Source organism: Ascaphus truei, chromosome 10, assembly GCF_040206685.1.
Source record: "Ascaphus truei isolate aAscTru1 chromosome 10, aAscTru1.hap1, whole genome shotgun sequence".
Classification (NCBI taxonomy): Eukaryota; Metazoa; Chordata; class Amphibia; order Anura; family Ascaphidae; genus Ascaphus; species Ascaphus truei.
Genome location: NC_134492.1, coordinates 23100387 through 23122612, shown reverse-complemented (window position 1 = coordinate 23122612; position 22226 = coordinate 23100387). Strand labels below are relative to the sequence as shown.

Below are 22226 nucleotides of genomic sequence, written 5' to 3'. Positions count from 1 at the left end.
ATTAATTACAGGCATGTATGTAAAGCAAAAATGTACTTAAAGTGAAGCACTGCCTTTTCCCACTTATCGATGCATGTACTGTACTGCAATCATCATATACGTGCATAAATGATGTAATTAACACATGTGTAACAGGCTCTATAGGCTCCCCGCTTGCACACAGCTTTGGTACAGGTAGGGAGCCAGTATTGCTGTTCAGGGCATGCTGACAGGCGCATGCGTGAGCTACCATTTGCCTACTGGGCGACATGTACTTACTCGAGAGTGTACTTAAAGTGAGTGTCCTTAAACCGGGGTATGCCTGTACACAAAAGTCTTAAGAGCAGTCCACAATAAATCATTAATATTTCAGTACAATATTTCTCCACTATCCTGCTTCTCAGCTGTGCTCGGGCGCTATGCAAATTTATCTTAAAAATGCAATCACGTTGAGCTTTTAAAATAGGATTGAAGCAGGGGGTCTGCCACCTGCTGGCTTTTGTTCTATATAGTTATATACTGTAGTGCTTTTTTTTGCCAGTACTAAAACGTTAATAAAAATCCAAAATACATCATAGAAATAAAAATGTTTAACGTTTATAGACGCCGTTGATAACGTTAAGTTTACAAACATAGAAAAAAAATTATTCCATAGAAAATTCCAAAGTTTGCTCAAATTCTCGTCTGACAAAACCTCCCAACTTCGTTCCTTGCTGTTGGTGCCTATGGCCGAGCGTTGTCCTCGAAGTAACCATAAATCTACGTATTTTGTAGCATCGAATCATGGGAGGGGCGGTCCAACAGCGCTGATAAAAAGTGCGAAAACTGTTGTCATCAACATAGCTCTGGTCGGGCGGCTGATCAGATTAATTTGCGAAAATCCACGTTCGTTTGAGGAAATGGGAATAGTACTCAGAGCGGGTTTCAAATGCAGGAATTTTTCCGGATACATATTTTAAGTCAGATCGAAAAGTTTCTAACTTCCATCACTATGAATGTCAATTGTGTGTCAACGTCTTCTGGCCACTTATTGATCAAGAAAGCGAGACTATTGCGCAAAAATCAGCCTGGTCATTATCAGGCAAACCTTTTTTCGATTGATTCTTTTAAATGTCTGTTAAAAAAAACAAAAAACCCCAGATCAATTGGAGGATCACGATAATCACCTCTAAAGAAATGTTCAAGGGTCTCGGTCGACTTCTGCAACAAACTTTAACGTGGCTTTATGTCCTGCGGTTTCCTTGTGAGTTTTTCCCGTAAAGACTTCAGCTGTTGCTGTGTATTTTCGCCAAAGTAGGATATCTCATTGATATCTACAGATTCTTATAGCTGTACAAATATTCATATCGCCACATGTTGCAACATTTGTTAATGCAATACAAAAAAAATATTACCTTCTGGGAGAGGCCTCTGGTGCCACGCCGGCCCGCACTCTGATGTGGAAGTTGCACCGGCGGAGGAGAAAGGCTCGGCCCAGAGGAGCTGTAGGCCACAGTTGGGGTGAGTTGGGGCCCGGCGGCAGACGCTGAAGTTAGGCCCAACCTAACTTCCAGCTCAGGCAGGCCGGACACCTGCAGCCGCTGGGACAATTGATCCCGGCCCCCCCCCCCCCCACCTCCACTGCGTGATGTCACACGGGGGGAAAAGGTGGCGGTACACAAAAAAAAAAAACCTGGGTAATATATCAGCGTTTTTTAACAGGGGTTACTAGGAAGCTTTGGATTCCTGGGGCATCTCTAAAGGGTTCCCTGCAATTTTCGGGTCATGTGAAAATTGTACCAAATACAGAAGAATTTACAATGCATCTGATCTCAGACAAGCTATTAGAGATGGTCGGGTTCCTTACATTGCATCTAGGGTTCCACAGAATTTCACAATATAATTATAGATTCCTTAACCTAAATAAGTTGGAAATATATCATATACCTATTTCCTCGATTGTAAGACGCAGGTTTTTTTCCCTTTTTCACGTGGCTGAAATAGGTCTGCGTCTTACAATCGATGTACTGGGGGGAAAAAAAAAAAAAAAAGCCAGGGGGCGCTGCTGGAGATGCTTGCCGGGTTTTCTGTGTGCAGCAAAAATGTCTGCGATCACGGGCCCTCCTCCTCCCCCTCGTGCAGAGAGATATGCTAAGACCCGGCCGGCATCTGCAGCATAACAGCATAGTTGCGATCACAGCCCCACTCCCCTCTGTGCAGAGAGATCATGGCCGCCCCCCCCCCCTCCATGAGGTGCAGAGAGTTCAGTGGAGATCCCACGGACAGGGGTATGTCTTCACAGCAGCCCCCCTCCCCCCTGTCAAATCTCTGTGTGAGCTGCACGTGCAGAAGGAGTCTCTCTCTCTCTCTCTCAAAAATTCTGCACATTTTTTTTTTATTAAATCAAGGGTGCGTCTTAGAATCGATGGCGTCTTACAATCGAGGAAATAGGGTATATTATTTGGGGCACACAACAGCTATAAACCAGAATGCTAGAAAGGCTGCTCCCATCAAAGTTCCTGGCAGATACTTAACAGAAAAAACAAGCATAGGCACACCAAAAAGTTGATTAAAATAGGATAGGAGATAGATATATAACATGGTTTAAACCTGGGGGTCCTCTTGAGCTAAACCGCGCTGTCTTCAGCTCCAGAGATCACCCACTTCCTGAGATACTTCCTGCTGAAATAGGTGTTGAAGACACTCCAGGAGCAACAGTCATATCAACTCTATTGTTTGCGCCTTCCTATTGGATAGCTATGACATTGGTAACGCCACCAGTATCCCCTGAAACCAGGGGGGCTGAAAATAACATGGCTCAGCTCCGGCCCTCCCACAGTTAAAAGTCTGTTAAAACAAATCATTTGTAGACATTTGGGTAAAAAATAACTTTTAAAAAGAGTGCTATTAAAACCAGCAATCCCAGCTTTTTTTTTTTTTTTTTTTTAACATCTTTTATGTCCAAAATTACTTTAAATGGAAACAAAGAACCATTAAAGCATTTTCCAACTACAAACCGAAGCCAAAAACAGTCGTTTGTTCCACTTTAGTAAAGCAATAACTAATTTATTTAGCTGCTCCTATGTCAGTCATGTTATGTATTTATTATTAATAGTTTACAATGTATGTCGAGTTAATGAAGAGTTTCTGATTTAGGCCAAGCTGTGCTGAAAAGTTGTGTAATAAGGCAGGCATAAGATTATGGGGGTCCATGTTTAAATGGATTTAAAGCAAAAAATATGACACTGTGCTAATTTGAATGTAATTTCACAGAATCTCTGGCTGCAGTTGGATGCACTGTATGCCAAGAGATAATGGGGGAAAGCAGGGTTGCAGACCTGTCAGACATGTGAATGTGCTCGTATGTGATATTCTAATTTGCTGCATGCTATATGGTGGAGGATTTTTACTCACCATAAAAACATATTTAATGTGTAATTTAGGCCAAAACATTGTTGCTCAAGAACGTTCACTGAGGAAAATGTTTAGGCCTCCGATGCATTATCAGCTTTCAAGAAACTCACAAACATTGTTGTGACTGTAACTTTGTGACAGGCTATTAATAATACACACTAAAAATATAACTGGGTTGAACTGAACGAGGCTTAGATATGATAAAATATAATTTATTCCTTGAAAAAGGTGAACACATAACAAACAAAATATAGACCCGTACTTAAGATGGAATGATGAAACAGTCAAATCTTGACTGGCAGTTCATACAGCAATCTTGAATATCACAGAAGACACGAAAGACAATAGCCATAGGCTGAGCCTGGTTCTTATACAATTATTTCCCATTGAACACAACCTACACCCAGCCCATCTCATAAATCAGTGGTGAGGTTGACAGTTTTCCCCAGAGTAAAACTCCTCCCACCCAAGGACGTTTAAAAACTGCTTTTCCTATCTAAATAACTTCATAACGTCAGTTCAGTAATACTTACTGGCACGCGAGACATATTAATACATTCCGGCACGAATGACGCTCCCAATGAGACTAAATATTACCGTGTAATACTAAAATTAAGAGAGATATTAATATCTGTCTCTTAGGATCTGCTAGACATCATTTGTCTGTAGTCGTTATTTGCGGCTCGGTCCCCCGGTTACACATATGTAATTTTTAGCATGTTCAGCCGAGCACATCTCATGGTATTCTTATATTTAATAAGGTCACTCATTCTGATATCTCCTTGGGTAACCGCAACCCTGGCCCCCATAACCCCTTGTCAATAAATCCTTTGAAGCAGGGACTCGTGTGTAGAGAACATTTATCACAGGTGCTAGATGTCACACCCAATGCACCAGACATGGGCCTAGCTGTCTCTACCAGCAATATACCCTTGGTCTGCCAATTAGGTATTAACATACTGTACACTACACCCCCTCTGTACTTTTCACACCCAACTTCAATCAAGCCTTTTGAAGCGCAGATATTTCTGAAAAGACACCACACATTTGTATTTTCCTAAACTGTAGCTCATTAACCCCTTAAGCCCCAGTGTGTGTGTGGTGCAGACACTGGCACAGAAACAATACATGTATACAGGGGAATAAACAGTTGGATGGCTGAAGCAAGGCAAAAACACATTACTGGACCCCAGTCCAGTTAACCCCTTGCTTCCCAGGTGAGAGTAGGGGGTGGCCAAATGGGGTGTAACCCCTTTAATCCCGAGGCAAATCCCCTCTACCATGACAATTGTCTCACACGTCATTGTAAGAAATAGATTGCAATGTGGGGTTGATTCACTAAACTGTGATAGTATCCATTGGGGACACAATTACACACCAAAAAAAAAACCCAGCTGTCCAGGAAAGGAAGGTCCTGCGTGAGAGTGTCCCAATTGACACTCACTGTTTAATGATTAACCACCAATTATGTAGAATTGAGCACCACCTTAGATTCTAAGCAACTCCCACTGGATTTTAACAGAAAATAGTACACATTATAGGCATACCTGCATTAACGTACACAATGGGCCCAGAGCATGTATGTAAAGCGAAAATATACTTAAAGTGAAGCACTACCTTTTTTCCCCCCACTTATCGATGCTTCGGTACAGATAGGGAGACGGTATTGCTGTTCAGAACGTGCCGACAAGCGCATGCGTGAGCTGGCGTTTGCCTATTGGGCGAGGTGAATCAGCGCGTCACTACTACGGTGGTCGTTAGGGCAGAATAAGTGTCCATACTCGCGAAGCGAGCGTACAGACACAGGGGTAAGGCTATTGAAAATATGTCCTTACTCGCGAGTGTACTTAAATTGAGTGTCCTTAAACTGGGGTATGCCTGTACATTATTCTGTAAAGCAATTCAGCCAGTCTGGATATTCCCCAAATTAATCTATTTTGATAGGGGGCTATATAAATTTACAGGCTTCCTGTAGGTTTGCAAGTGGGCAGGATAGTGTGCTTTTAGGACCAAAGTACTGTAAAGTAATAGCAGTGACATGCTCCACAGGTTAAATGTAGATGAAGACTTTTATACAGATCAACCATGTAAAAGTATTGTTAAAACCTTTAGTGCAGGGGTGTCCAACTCCAGTCCTCAAGGGCCACCACCAGGTCAGGCTTTAAGGCTATCCCTTGCTTCAGCCACCTGTGCTGAAGGGATAGCCCCAATACCTGGCCGGTCGGTGGCCCTTGAGGACTGGAGTTGGCCACCCCTTCTTTAGTGTCTCCATAGTACCAAAACACTTGGAAAAGCCTATACAATCTCTACCCTACCTTGTTTGGGATCACGGTTTGTAAAGTGGCAATGCAACCTCTTCCCCTTTTCAGGTTTTGTTTGGCTAATGATGGCAGCATCATTTGTTTAAGAGAGATTAAGGTTGACGGCCAATAATTACCAGATAATCGACATGTTAAGCAGACCCAGATCATATAGAAACACAATTTGTATGCAAGCCGCAAATAAAGTGTAGGGGGAAATGAACTTTAAGGATAGGTTTCTCTTTTTAATTTTATATTCCAGAGCTGCATTTTTATTTTAAGTGGTAGTTGAAGCTTCAGTCACTTCTAGGACCAATTTGAACTCCTTTGCAATTAGATTTCATGGAATAATACTGGGTGACTGACACCTTTAAAAATAATAAGAGCCAGAACATTTTCCTTGGATTTCCCTTAGAATAAAGACTCTGAACGGGGCTGACTGGCAATCTTGCTTGCTGCACAACAATAATAAGTGTGTAAATAACTATCTCTTACATAAATGTGGTTGAGAAAAATGAGAAAAGCTGCAGGAAAGATGAAACGTTTTTTCCACTGGCTATGTTACACTTCCCATCCCACAGAAATACTTTCAAATAAACACAAAGATCAGGGTAGCAATTGTTCTTAAGTGCGGTTATTTTATTCCCAGGAGTGTTGGCACGTTGCTTTGAAAGTAAACTTTGCATAAACAATACTTGTTAGCTGCTGCCCCCTGCTGGTCTATAGTTATGTTTACTGCAAAGAGGCAAAATATATACATTTTATGCAGTACACATATACAGTACATACATTCGCACAATATTTTTAGACCAATTACTAGTGAACACTTTGGCCATTCAATGGTTATATTAGATTACAAAGCGCAATCTCTCCCAGAGGCTTTTTCTTTAAAAAAAAAAAACAATATCTTGTTCTTTTGTCCGAGGTTTTATTTTTCTCATTTAGATTAACACGCTTGAGTAGCTCCACATTTAAACCCATTCAGTGACCCATGACATACTCTGCAGGACATAAGGGTGAGCATCCTATGGGCCTACATCATGCATTAAATGTTCGTACTCTAAGGGAAGTCCGCGTTCTGAATGGAACTGGACTATCCTCCCTTTCTGTTCACGTCCTGGAGGCCTGTCCGCAGCAACCACAGGATCTCTACACCAAGGGATCATGTAGTTGACTGGCACTATCATGCCAGAGGCCTTCTCCGGAATGCAGAGGGTTAATACATAACAGTGGTTTTATATTTAGGCTTTTCAGATGTACCCTAAATACATGCAGAGAAATCCAAAGATCTACTTAACACCTGAAGTCAGAGAGGCCCGTGTGTCCCGAGCTGGTACTTACCCAAGTTTACTAGCAGGACCTTCATCCTGTTCATAACAAAATTAACATTTATAATAACCCAAGATCATTCACAAACTACATTTTAAGCCTGCAATTACAACTAAACATCATGTCTCCAACCTTGGAAAACAGGCTTGGGTTGAGTTTCAGCCACTTTGATGCTTTTAAAAAGGCAAAATGATCTGCTTAACTTTAACTATGCTATTGTAATTTGGGGATAATTGTACAGTTCATCCAAGAGGTCAGAGTTCAGATAGGTTGTGATTTTGCCCTTTCAGTTCATTCAATTTGAACTATGGTTCTTGGGACATAAACAGATCTTAAAAAATAAACACTTTGTGTGGCATATTGTTTAATTTTGTCAATACCATTTCTGAACAGTCATGACATACTACGGAGTTCATGGAAGGATTATCTAATAAATACTATGTGGGATCAAAACCATTGCTTTAGTAAAGTGTATCTAAAAATATACCCATTTCCTCCAGTTATTCAACTGTACTGGTTCGTACAGCAGCATTTTGTTTTGTTTTTTTCTAAAAAAAAAAAAAAAAAAAAATACATAAGTATAATCGTACAGACACAATGTGGTCTCTGTCGAACTTGGCAGCCATTACCCAACAATGATGGCCAGTCACTTGGTGACTGTAGTATCCCCAGAGCCGAGCAACTGAATCACAAGTGTACAATGTGCATTGATCTTATGTAGTACTGAATACAGTCTTCCCTGTAATTTAACTTGGGGGTCGGCAACACATTAGGCAGCAATACTGATTGCGTGCTGCCCCCTGCTGGTCTTTATGGTCCACTGTAAAAAGGCAGCCACATGTAGTAAAGAAAATAGTGTGTGTGCGAAAGCAAGGGAGTCTACACTCGTAATAGGCCACTCCATGAAAGGTCAACGTAAAAGCAAAATACAAGAGTCCTTTTAATTCCTTTGTGGGGAATATAAGAAACAAGCAAAGTATATTTGAAAACAGAAAAAGCTTTATTAAACCATACCAACGTGATGTCCTGCATCCATGAGGAAGGTCTCCCTAGGGTCAGAAACATAAGGACCCTGACAGTTTGTATGGCTTAATAAAAACACACACACACACACAGTTTTAAACAAATTATTAGTGCACAGTTTAAAATTACAATGTACTGTTGAATCTCTTATTTATAAATAGTTTTACCAGGAAGTAATACATTGAGAGTTACCTCTCGTTTTCAAGTATGTCCTTGGCACAGAGTTAAGATAACAAATAATACATACTACAAATACAGTTACATAAGTGAACATTATATACATTATATACATTATATATATATTACTTGTATACATTATATACAAGACATAGCATGAACAGTTAGAGATAATATATATTATGAGCGTATGTAACAGTTACAGAACAGGTTAAAATGTGAGACAGCTTTGGTTTTTAAAGAACTTGGACTGGTGGAGGCTGAGAGTCTCCGGTATCTCTGTCAGTGCAAGGTTAATAGATCTTAAGTCACAAGGTCTCCCAAAGGGCCATATGCAAGATGGGAATGTTTCTGCTTTTGTGATCCATACATGTATTTATCCATTATCCATTTATCAGTCCCTGACTGATATCACCCAGTTTCTTGGCTCCATTTCCTCTCTGAATGGGAAAAGTGAGCTGCTAGTTCTTGGGTATTTCAACTACAATTGGCTCGACCCTAAAAACCACAAAATCCAGATGCTGTACAACTCAAGTCACTTAACCTAATGCAACTCATTTCCCAACCCACTCGGACAAACCTGAATTCTCACAACAATTCCTTGCTAGATAGACTGCATTCTCTGCTCAAATCCCAGCAGAATCCAATCCTCTGGCATCCTTCCTGATATTTTCAGTGACCATGCACTAGAGTACTGTGTAAGGAAAATTAAGCCACCCCAATCAATCCCTAAAGTTCTCCTCACTAGAACATTTAGAAACTTTAACTCACAACAGTTTCTGGCTGAAATAAAGACATACAATACAATACCTTACCAACTGCCCTTGGTACAGAATCGACTTAATTCCCGACCCACTTCAAAAGTGGGAACAAAAACACTGTCTCAAACTACAGGCCAATCTTTCTTCTCCCACTACTATCCAACGTCATGGAAAAATATGTGTTCACTCCCAATTAAGCGATTACTATACCAAGACAAATTTCCCTAGCCAATTCCAAACACTCCACGGTACTACCCTGCTAAAAGTTTGCAATAAAATCCAGTGTGGAATGGAACTGGGACAACTCAATCGTGAAATATTCCTAGATTTTGCAAAGGCTTTTGATACAGTTGATCATGCTATCCTGCTTAACAAACTCCAGTGCTCTGGAATAGGGAAGCATGCTTTAAACTGGTTTAATTGCTACCCATCAGGTAGATTCCAACATGTGGCAATCTCAGGCTCTAACTCCAACCCCTTGGATATCACCTGTGGTGTCCCGCAAGGCTCTGTTCTGGGGCCCCTACTCTTCTCTGTGTTCATCAATGATCTTCCTACAACTTGTAAGGGAGCTTCAATACACATGTATGCAGATGACAATCTTACATCCACACAGCCCTAGTCTCTCCAACCTTTAACACATACTTCAATCTGACTTTTTGAGACTTGAAAATTGAAGTTCCCAAAACAAACGGTTCCTAAACATTGACAAGATAGTAACAATGGTATTTGGGACCAAGGCTACATTTTTAAAGCTTCCAATGACTGAGCTCCAGATCAGAACCAACGCCAACACCACTCTAACTCCTGTTACTAGTTTTAAATACTTGGGCATATGATTTGACTCCCATTTAATATTCGGGATGCACATTAATACCCTGACATCCAAAACCTACGCCAAACTAGGTGTACTTTACAGGAACAAATCCTCCCTAGGTCTGCTGGTCAGAAACAGTATCACACAGCAGATGCTAATGCCAATTATCGACTATGGGGACATAGTATACGGCTTGGCACCCCAAACCCACTTTAGCAAACTTGATACCCTCTACAATTCAATATGCCATTTTGTTCTCCAATGCAACTACAACACATCACTGCGAAATGCTAAAAGAACTAGATTGGTCATCACTTGAGTCTAGGAGCAAAGTTCATCTTTCCTGTCTTGCCTTCAAATATTTTCTGGGCAAGCTACCCGTCTATCTGAACAAGCTCCTCACCCCTACCACATACAACAATTATCATCTGAGATCTGACTCCAAAAGACTGTTCATGATCCCAAGTTTCAGCAAAGTATCTGGCCGCTCCTCCTTCTCTTACCGTGCACTCCAAAACTGGAACAATCTACCTGAGACCCTCACAGACACCCCCAGTCCAAGTTCTTTCAAAACTAAAGCAGTCTCACATTTGAATCTGGTCTGTAACTGTTACATATGCCTATAATATATATTATCTAACTGTGCATGCTGTGTCTTGTATATAATGTATACCCTGTTCACTTGTGTAATACAGGTAGTCCTCGTTATCCAACGTTTCATTTTACAACGAATGGCATATACAACGCAACCCAAAGGGCTGTTTTTCGACGCCGGAATGCGTTATCCCATGCTCACTGCAACTGATTAACATGGGACTCACTTTACAACGGTTTCACTATCCAACGCTACTTCCAGAACGGATTCCGTTGGATAACCGAGGACTGCCTGTATTTATAACCATGTATTTGTCATATTAACTCTATGCCCAGGACATACTTGAAAATGAGATGTAACTCAATGTATTACTTCCTGGTAAAACATTTTATAAATAAATAATTTAGTCATATCATTAGTAATAAAATAAATGATTATATAAAGGCCCCCAATTCAATACGCAGTTAAGTGTGTGCGTGCACACACACACACACACACACACACACACACAATAATGACAGCTCTTGCCAGATGAGGGCTGGAGGCTACATGAAGACTTCAAAGTCATAATTTATAATATTCTTTGTGTATTCAAAGGAAATGGAAAAGATGGGAAAACACATTAAAATTCAGCAATTGGCCGGAATATATCTCAGAAGGCGAATCTTCTGCTGGCAGGAATCACTTTCCTGTTGTAATTTGTATAACATCTTGACAATCACCACATGGTGACTTGAACAGCTGGATACTGTACATCTTGTAAGTTCCAAGATCCCAGGATTCCTGGCCTCTAATGAGATCTTAATCATGTCAAGAGTCACTTAATGTCTTGGAACCCAGCATTATAAATTTCTAAACATATTAGGGAGGATTTAAATGGTGAAGTTTTCAACCAGTCTAAGGAGAAAATATCACACATCCAGCCAAAGCCCTCAGAAAAATAACTGGGATGAGTAAGCCCAAAACGTGTTTTTAAATGAACACCACAGCCGCCAATTTTACGGTAATGCATTTTACAGTAGTGGTTAGTAGACGAAATGAGGAAAAATGTATTGGTAGAGCCAAGCGACCTGGTAAGAATTTGTTACAAAATACTTGGAACCACTTTGAAGTGAGGCAGTTCAACAAAGAGAATGATCGCTGAAGTGCCCTAAATGAGAATGAAAGCAGCCTATTCTGCTGTAATCTACGCCAGGGGTGAGCAAACTTTTTATGCCAAGCCCCCTTTTCATCCATAACATTTCTCTGCCCCCCCTGCCTGATGTAATCAAAATCAAAGGGAAAAAAAAAAAACCTTTATTAAACGGTGTCCTGCATAATTTGGCAAGCACGAGAGGGGGTGGGGGGGGTGGAGGGGGGAGAAGGTGGAGCGGGGCTGTGTGTGTGTGTGGTGTGTGTGTGTGTGTGCATTGACTGCGGCTGAGCACGCTTCAAAGTCAATTTTGTCTGTCTCCCCAAATGCCAAGCTTGGGAGAACGTACATGCACAAAGTCAATACTAATGGGGGGCATGCATCTCTCCCTCTCTTTTTTTTTCATCCCCTCCCTGCTCTTTGGCTTGCTATCCCCAGTGTCATCCAAACTCCTAACTACAGTATTATTTATTTATTTTTCCTGTTTTCAATGTTGTGTTTTCACTGTTTTTATTTTACATTATTTCTGTACATTCATAGTATGATTGATATAGTGGCAGCCTACCATTTCACTTGCAGAGGATCGCAGCGAAGCAGGTTGCCAGCAGAGGAGAGCAGGACCACAGCGCTATTGCAGGGCAGACACCAGAAGGAGGGGCGTTTGAAATCACAGCGCTCGGGCGTGCTCCTCCCCCATACCTCCGAAGCATCCGCGCGTGCTCACACATACCATCACGTGGCCACCACCTGCACTATCTTGTTCGGCCGCCCACGCACATCTTCGGCTGCCCGCCCGCACACATCTTCTTGGCCGCCCACGCACAGCTTTTTCGCCCTCCCACGCACAGTGACTGCCGGCCCGCGCAATCAGGTTTCACCGCATGCTGCCTGCGTCCCCCTAAATAATCTTGCGCCCCCCGTTTGCGTTCCACTGCATTCAATCACAACACACACAATCACAACCAACACAGACAAAACACACACAATCATAATCAGAAGTCACACACTTTCACCTGGGGGAGGGGTGGGGGCATGCTCCGATCCCCCATGCTGCTGAAAACTGGGGTGGGAAACAGACAGCAAGAGAAGGAGGGCGTGTCTGTGTGCAGAGAGAAGCCCCGCCCCCTCAGCAAGGCAGAGCAGAGAAGCAGCCTCAGCACGAGCTTCTTGGCCACCCGTGCACAGCTCTGCCCGCCCACAGGTTTCCCTGCACGCAGCCCCCGCCCCCCCAAAATAATCCCCCAGTTTGCGCACCGCTGATCTACACTAATCATGTAAGTCAGTCTTCCCCCTATTTTGAAATAGGCATTTCGACACAAAGAATCTTTAAAGATCAAAGACTGCACAATATTATAAGAGCACACATGCACATGCAATTCTCTTGGTCTTAAAATGGATATGGTGAAACTTACCAACCCAGCGGTGAGGGATGGGGCGGACTGTCCAAGTGATTGGTTTCTCATTCGGACCAAGTTGGAAGTCTCTAAAGACAGCTGCCATGTTGATAGCTGCCCCACTCCACAGTGCACACTGTTTGATAAAGGAAGCAGCTGTTTTCCTTGAAGAAAAATAGTAGACTGGGTTATTAAAAAAAAAAAAAAAAACAACACACTACACAACAAAAAACCATAAGGGGGAAAAAAATAAAAATCATTCCTCACTCTAGTAATGCCAGTCAGATGTCTCCCTCTACTGAGAACATTCCAATGTTTAACTTATGTGAAAGAAAATGTAATGCACTCTAAAGTGGCACTACAATAAACAAAAAAATAAGCAACTTTAAGTGACATTGGTGATGTAGTAATAAATAATACTGATAAATTCTCTGGTTGGTCTGCAGCTCTCAAATCAGGGATTTCTTCCGTTTGTGGGGAACAATTCTTTGAGTGGATGTTGAGGCCCAAAGTGACTTCCAAGTTCATAAAATAGAGGGAATAAACCACAACATAGTACAGCTCTGTCAGGTCAGAGAGAATGTGACATACAATTCACACTAGGCGAGTACAGCTGAACCCCATTATAACGCGATCCGCTACAACATCTCCATTTTTTTTTAAACATTCAATGCTTAGGGGTGTCTGTATGTGTTCGTTAGCAATCAAGCATTGAATGGTTAAAAAAAATAAAAAATATCCCAAATGGGTTGTGTGTGTGTGTGTGTGTGTGTGTGTGTGTGTGTGTGTGTGTGTGTGTGTGTGTGTGTGTGTGTGTCATGTGGCCCTCCTCTGCGCTCAAAAGTCTACATAAGTGCCGTGCACGTGGACGCAACATGATGAAGCAGGGAGAGCTGCAGAGAGGAGAGCGCTGCAGATGCCGGTAAGTCCTCGCACGGCAACATTTTATAACGCGATCCCGGTTATAACGCGGTCTCATTCTGTAGACCCCAAGGACCGCATTATAACGGGGTCAGCTGTATATAGTGCACAATAGAATTAACAATCTGTGTTTCTAATGAAAACACTGGAAGATTGTTCCTAATAGCTTCAGAAAAAACGCACAGAACACCACAGTAGTGTAAATATATGTTTACTAGACACACACAGGTGGTAGCTTGCACTCACCAGAGGTCTTATGAAAATATGCCATTTGGGTTGTTTGTATACAGCACACCCCAGTATACCACCTGTGTCGCTCTAGTAAACAGATTTACAATACAGGCATACCCCGCATTAACGTACGCAATGGGACCGGAGCATGTATGTAAAGCGAAAATGTACTTAAAGTGAAGCACTACCTTTTCCCACTTATCAATGCATGTACTGTACTGCAATCGTTATATACGTGCATAACTGATGTAAATAAAGCATTTGTAACAGGCTCTATAGCCTCCCTGCTTGCGTACAGCTTCGGTACAGGTAGGGAGCCGGTATTGCTTTTCAGGACGTGATGACAGGTGCATGCGTGAGCTGCCGTTTGCCTATTGGGCGATATGTACTTACTCGCGAGTGTACTTAAAGTGAGTGTACTTAAAGCGGGGTATGCCTGTACTGTGTTGTTCTGCACCATCTTTCTGAAATGATTTGGAACAATCTTACAGTGTTTTCATTAGAAGCTTGAATAGTATTATTCATTCACTGTGACCTACTATATATCACAGAGCTGTGCTATGTTGTGGTTTATTCCCTCTATTTTATGAATTTGGGAGTCACCGTGCGCCTCAACATCCGCTCACAGGATATTTAACTTATGCAGCAAACAATTGTATCTTAAAGATAGCGGCCATTATGGTTTCAATGGGAAATAGATTCCACACGGTCACTGCCATGACTGTAAAGAACACTATACCCCCTAATCTCAAGTGATGACCCAGTGTCATCTATACTATCCTTGGGATGAAAAGTCAATATGCAAGTACCAATCATTCCCTCATGGATGCTTCTTTTCTACTGTAAATCTTAATTTGGATAGTTTCCACATAAAAATCGGACCTTCCCACACCTTTTATTAATTTGAAAGCTTTTCTGTGCATGTGGTCGGAACTTCGACCGCAACTTTTAAAGTCACTGTCACTTTACATTAAGTCCGCGTTTATAGTGGCAGCGACGGCGTGTGCACGTGCGGCGGGATCAAACCTCTTCTCATAGAGGCCGCCCATAGAGAGCGCGACCGCTGTTCAGCCAATGAGGGCGAACCGCTCGTGACGGCCACGCCTCTGCATCGCCTCATAATTAGTTTCACGCGAGCGACAGGCGTGCATGACGTCACGCGCTCCATAGCGCTCGTGGCCACTATTAACGCGGCCTAATGTATCATGCCTTGTTACTGGCTTACGCGGAGCAGAATCAGAATGAGATGCCTCATTTTTATCATATGCTCATTTTTCCCCACATTGTTAAACTGCCAGGATTGAAGTGGTACACTGCAAAACTACTCAAAACGTGAATAACCATTTTTATTCTTGGTAAACAGGTTTCATAAAGTTGATGCAGTCACTAAAGAAGGGAAAACATTTTTCACCGACAGCCTGCATGGCACAGGACGTTTGATAATCAATGTCAGTTACTTTCTGAGACTGCTGGAAGAGACGAGATTAATAAATATTGTAATGCTCTATTTTATGCCAAAGCCCCAGATAGATTGGATATACACACAGGTGTTGCCAATTATTTATGGCGTTAAAGAAAGGCAGTTTTATTTCTCAATTATTTCTAAGGAGGAGTTAGAAATAAAAATGAATGTTTTAAAGAATGCTTTAATTCCTGTGGTGTTCGCAAAGTTATTTTTTGAGAACGCCCCCTTATATCTACTACTGTATTACTTGTATCTTAGGTACTATTCTTTGTTTTGCCAGCTTTAAAAAAATAAATAAATAAATTTAAAATATATATTATACACACACAGTACACACATACTGTATTAATAATTATACAAACATTAATAATTATTACACACACAGATTTGAACAACTCACCTGCTAGTGAACTAGTTAAACTTCCCCTCCGAAGCCTGCAGTCATCTTGACTAAGCTGACGATGCAATTTCACCTTCCCAGTAGAGGAGAACAGATCAGGATTGCTGAGCTTTCTGAAGAGCAGTGACGCTGGTGGAGGTACAGCATCCTGCAATAAGATTACAAAAAACTGTTACGGTCAATAACATTAGTTTTGGTGAATACGGATACTGGGTTGGGTAATTAAATTACCAAACCTTACATAAGCACCAAAATACAATGTGCAGAGTCCGTTTATGATATTTTTGGGATTAACACTTCTATACATTAATTTCACCAGCAACACGAGCAACCCTGAACATAAATCAATAGGCAAATTAAAGAAACGATGAATGGAAAGGAAAATCATAAACTAGCCTTGATGTTCCCAAAACATTAGAATGCAAATCAAAGAAAAAGCTATTTTTTTACAACAAAAACATAACTTCCATATGTAGCAAGGGATAGTTAAGGTTACACATTTAAGATTATACATTGACAATCAGGTCACGTGAGTGTGTTTGGGAACAGTAAGTCTGTCTCTTGTGGATGGTTTTGGGTGATGGCAATTATAGATGAAAATTCCTTTTTCATAAGATTTCATTGTAGGTTACATGTCATTTGCACTTCAAATGGTTTATGCACAGTTGTACTCTGCTTGATTTATAGCAAGATAAAGGTTACAGAAAAAAAAATAATGCTATGTAAATCGATGTTAAAGATTGTGCTGCTCATCCCTATATAATGTAATAATTGGATGAAAGCAGAGGGCGCTTTGTTTGTCACGGGTTCATTGCTCAGTACACACGCTTTGAAAGCAAATGTTCGCCCTAAGGTGAGCAAAAATGATTTCTATCTGAGGAGCTGTGCACCAGGGCACAACATCGATCTCACTTATGCAAAGTAAATGAGACATGTTAATCAATTCCATCATCTCATACAGTTCTGTGGTGGATACCGATTCTTCCCTTAGTTCCAGGTTTGCAGCTGGTGCCTTACAAAGAAAATAAAGAAATAAAAAACCCTGCCAATCAATCCCAGCAAACGTCTTTAAATCAGGAGCGAAACAAAATGTGTGGTGTTCCTGCATTATAAGCAGATTTGTGTTCATGGTGCATTTAATTATACTCAAGACGCCATTAACATGAAGTAGGTTAAATCAATAATGGATGGTTTAAATGAACCAATTCGAGCTGATATAAAAGAAGCAATCCCTGCCCCCATATGCTTATGAGTTGCTCAGTGTTTGAATCTAGACCCAGGGTGGGCAACCCTGTCGCCATTCGCCACTTGTAGCGAATTGGCAGGGAAACTGTGGCGAACAGGGCCGCCGGGACTCCCTGGGGGGCGGGGGGGGGGGTTCTAACATTTGCTAACAGGCAGCAGGGGGAGATGGTATGCGGCACCAGGCTGAAAGCCTGGTATGAAAGCAGGACTGCAGGGGAGGTGCGCCATCTAGCAACCTGACCCGGAACTTCCTGTCTGCTGCTACTATAGAGCGCTCCTCTCCCCGTGCTGCTCCTGCTCTGACTCAAGAGATTCTTCTACAAGACAAGGTAGGCATGGATGGGAGGACTGGGAGAGATGTGAGGGGACTGGGAGAGATGTGAGGGGTCTGGGAGAGATGTGAGGGGTCTGGGAGAGATGTGAGGGGGGCTGGGAGAGAGGTGAGGGGGGCTGGGAGAGATGTGTGAGGGTGGCTGGGAGAGATGTGAGGGGGGGGCTGGGAGAGATGTGATGTGAGGGGGGGGCTGGGAGAGATGTGAGGGGGGGGGGCTGGGAGAGATGTGAGGGGGGCTGGGAGTGATGTGAGGGGGCTGGGAGTGATGTGAGGGGGCCTCTGGTCTCTTCCCCTCCCCCCCCCCACATGCAGTCCTGTTCAACTGAATAAAAAAACATTAAAAAAAAACATAAATATAATACATAAACACAAAACATCTAACCCATCTGTCTCTCACCCACCCCATCTGTCTCTCACCCCCCCTGTCTTCCTCCCCCCCCCCCCCCGGTGAGAGATAATCTGTTACTAAAAATTTTGAATCCCACCACTGGGGTGGGGGGGGGGTGCTCGATGATGGGGGAGATCAAGGGTGCTGGGGGAGATGATATGGGGGGGTTAAATGAGATGGTAATGAGGGGGGGTTAAATGAGATGGTGATATGGGGGGGTTAATGAGATGGTGATGATGAGGGGGTGAGGAGATGATGATGAGGAGGGTAGTGGTGGTGGCGTGAGGAGGATGAAGAGGGGGGTGAGAGGATGAGGGGGGTTGCGGTCTGAGGGCTGTTCTATAGAGGGCGCGCTTGCTGCGCCGTGCGCGCGCGTGTCAGTTATAGTTGGCTGAGGTTAGCAGCCTTTCTATAATGGTTTTACGCCGCTACCACCACTGAAATGTGTGTGTGTACTGTCTGTACAATGTTAATAAATAATTTATTAAAGCATTTCTTTATTTATTTCAAACGTATTTATAACACACACACACACACACACACACACACACACACTCACAGTACCTCACTCGCTCACAGCATACACACAAAAAGCATGTGTCACGTGCACGCACGTTCGCACAGGCACGCACGGGCGCACACACTATAGAACGGCCCTGAGAATTTATAAACTTGTTCAAACAGTGTGTGTTTAAAATTTTCGCATGCGCAACACAATACCTCAATTTTTACATTGTGTGGCTATTTTCACTTCTAATTCGCCACACCTGTGGCTACATTGAAAAATAGGTTGCCCACCCCTGATCTAGACCCTTGAGCATGTCCAGTTTTTTTCTTTAATGTTTGTTTTTTTTATCAGGAGTAGCATGTTCATCCCTAGCTTTACGTTACCATGGTATCATCAGACCAGGCTCTGGAGAAAGCTCCATTTTAACTTATCAGACACGTAATATTTCAACCGAAAAAAAATGGCAATCAGTGCAGACTGCTGATCCTACACAAACAAACATGTATTCGTGTTCTGTCTAATCTTTAAAAACAATTTGACTGAAATGTCCTTCAGTCAATTGAATTTTCTTATGTAAGCAGTCTGGAGATTTCTGAACTTATTTTTCTTACAAGACAGAAAAGAAGATTTTGGCTTTTCCATTTCCTTAAAGTAACAGGATTGTGGTCGGTGCTTAGTGTATGCTTTGTGAAATAATCAAAAAAATGTATTTTGTGTTTGAAGGACTGGTGCTACAGACGAGTCACAACTCCCTCCCAATATGAAATGAGAGCACGTCGGGTATTAGCAGTTAGACTTTGAACTGGGGGTTGCATTTTCTGGTTGTTGAAAATCGTATTGTCTGAGATACAATTGTAAAATAAAGTGTACATGTCCTTACACATAAAACTTTACAATGAATCCATGCTGTATGGTGCCTGAGGTACAGAGAAATAAAATAAGTGTCACAGCTTAAAGTGTAATTACCACTCCTACCTTTTAAATCGGACTAACGAGAATACTTCAGTGATTTTACATGCGTTTTTGATCCTTCCCAAATCGTTCTTTTAGATGTTGTCTGCATGTTGGTAACTCACCAATGTTATAGCTGGTACAAACAGTACATGAATGCTATTCATTACACATTCAGCACAATTATTCTGCTAATAAAAACAATCTTATTTACAAAACAGCCAAAGTTAAGAATGTACTTAATCATTATTGTATGAGGCCATGTTTTACATTTCAGAGGAAAGCTACAAAGCATAACTTCTACAAATCATAAAAATATGTATTCCATAGCGTTATACAAAGTATTCATCACAATAATTCCACAGCAAATATAAGTAAGGATTTGGAAAAATGACCTTTGCAAAGTAACGTAAGAACCTGTATGAAATACCAACTAAGTCTTAATAGCTTCCTGTAACACAGACCAACAGCACGACTAGGGAAATGATTTCCGCTGTTTCTAACTAAAAACTTTTTTTTTTTTAAAAGAAGAGACTATACACTCAACACAAGGGTAAATCTGATTTTCTATAGGAAAATATACAAACTTGGTAACAACAAATATTAAAAAAGAAAAATATTTTGCTTTACACATACAGTAGGGAGATTTACTTTGAATGTGAAATTTGAGGTTTCAGAACTGCCACGTAAATATACAGAATATTAATGGATGCACAGTGTTTATTTAAATGAAATGTAGTTACGTTATATTAGGTTACCAGGGGGATCTCATGAAGGGCTGCCAACAGAGGGGAGGGCGGGGGGGAGAAGAGTCACAACAAGTGTCCCGGGCCTGGTGGCTGGCTGGAATTTGGGGCAGGCCAGAGGTCGGGTCTAACTTCTTTGTCTGGCTGTCAGTTGTCTGGTGGCCCTGGCTCTCCCCAGTTGCTGTGGGCCTGCCGCACTCTCCCACGCAAGGCCACTTTTTGCCACCAAAAGCTGGGCCCAGCTTCCAGAGCACAGGAGAGTGAGGGAGGCCCGCAGAAGCTGGGGGGACCCAGGGCACAAGAGGCCCGAGACCATCCCCTCCCTAAGTTATGCGTGTTTTGTATATATTTTGGGGGGGAGGATGTTTCGTATGCATCTAGGGGTGCGGGGAAGGGCGGCTTGTTTTATATGTATTGGAGGGTTTGTATATATTTGGGGGGGGGGGGTCTTGTGGAGGAAGTGTGTGTGTGTGTGTGTGTGTGTGTGTGTGTGTGTGTGTGTGTGTGTGTGTGTGTGTGTGTGTGTGTGGGGCCAGGGTGGTGGGGAGATTGATGGAGCAGAATTGAGTGAGAGTGTGGTGGGGGGGAGGGAGGAAAGAGAGGAGATTAAGAGTGAGTCAGGAGGGGGAATAGAGAGGGCTTGCGAGATGTGAAATGGGGGGGCTAGCAAGACAGCAGACATGGGAGGGGGGAGGAGGTGGTTGAATCTCTAATCCTGGGCCCCGTGAAGTCTGTCAGCGGCCCTGACAACTCCAGGAGAGATGAACGCGAGGTTGGAAGTTGGTTAAGTTTTGCACTACAATTCTCATTCCAGAAAATCTTCCGTGCTCTATGGATTAGTCCAGGGATGCGCAAACTTCTTGAGCTGCGGCCCCGTTCCCGGGAGCCGCAACGTTCGCACACCCCCCTCTCCCAATGGCTCAGCGTCAAATTACGTTGTGGGTCATATGACGTCACCTCACCGCGTCATTTGACGCGCATTGCCATGGAGATGTGTCGCCCAAGACCTGGCTGGCAGCAGGTAAGTGAGTTACAGAGCCCTCACGCCTCCCCCGGCATTTCATTTAAATGCTGTGGGGAAGAGTACGGGGCCTCTGTAACCGCTAGGCCCCTCCTAGCAATTCTCACGCCCCCCCCCCCCCCCGGTGGGCGCACCCCCCAGTTTGCGCACCACTGGACTAGTCCCACAAAACAGCCTTGTTGAACAAAAAGAGCAACAAAGCTTTGTTACACTGAACAAAGAATAACACACAGCTTCAGAGGTATTGCGAATAGGATTAAAAGACCATCATCTTGTAAATAAAATATCTAACATTTCAATCTAAGGATATACACAAATACCCCATTGCTTCAATTTAAGAAACATGCTAGTTATCAATTTGTATTTTTACGCTATTAAAATGCACCACATATGTTTTCATGTAGATGGCAACAATCTAATAGCATGCACAGAACACACTCCCATTATGGGTCAATTGTGTTGATGAAGACTTCACTCAGTGTTTTATTCTGTTTGTTGGTTACAATGTGGCGAATTACTGATTAATTGTATGCTAATCTATTGAATAGTACATTTAAGAATGTATATAGCTAGGGCACAGAAATCACCAAAGCATCTTATAGTAAGTACCACAGATTACACAGCAGCCTGCAAGAAGTAAATTGGAAACGTCACGCCCCATGTAACAAAAACCGGAGCTACCAACCCTGGGGTCAGTCAGTGAACTATGCGTTATTGCTAATATATATATATATTATGAAATGGGTTCCAGTTCTTGATGGATAGTGTGCTTGACCTATGTGTACCGCATTTTCCATTATTAACCAACATTTCCAGAAGTGAAATCTTACACATACATTATTTTTGGTAAAATGTGATGAAGCCACAACACAGAAGAAATCTTAGACAAACACATTCTTGTGTGTTAGCTTTTATGACGTCTGCAGAGCTCAATTTATTTCTTATGATAGGCAGATTTTTATATGCTCTCTCACCCATAGAAAGTAATCATTTTACAAACCATTTACATTACAATATTGTATCTATAGAGAAATTACAAAATACCAGTGCTCAATGTGTGTCAGAATGGTTTTATTTCCACTATCACAATGTCTCTCCAGGGATTGTACTTTCACA

The 22226-nt window shown here is 42.2% G+C and overlaps 1 protein-coding gene across 1 annotated transcript in view; it reads right to left on the bottom strand.

Moving 5' to 3' along the window:
- Positions 1–22226, bottom strand: part of MAST2 (microtubule associated serine/threonine kinase 2) — a 231077-nt gene that overhangs the window by 196134 nt on the left and 12717 nt on the right. Inside the window, exons 2-3 of the mRNA XM_075616224.1 lie at positions 15918–16065; positions 12919–13064 (exon numbers count right to left, since the gene is read on the bottom strand). Coding sequence (XP_075472339.1) covers positions 12919–13064; positions 15918–16065 — 294 coding nt within the window. The remainder of the gene's footprint in view (positions 1–12918; positions 13065–15917; positions 16066–22226) is intronic.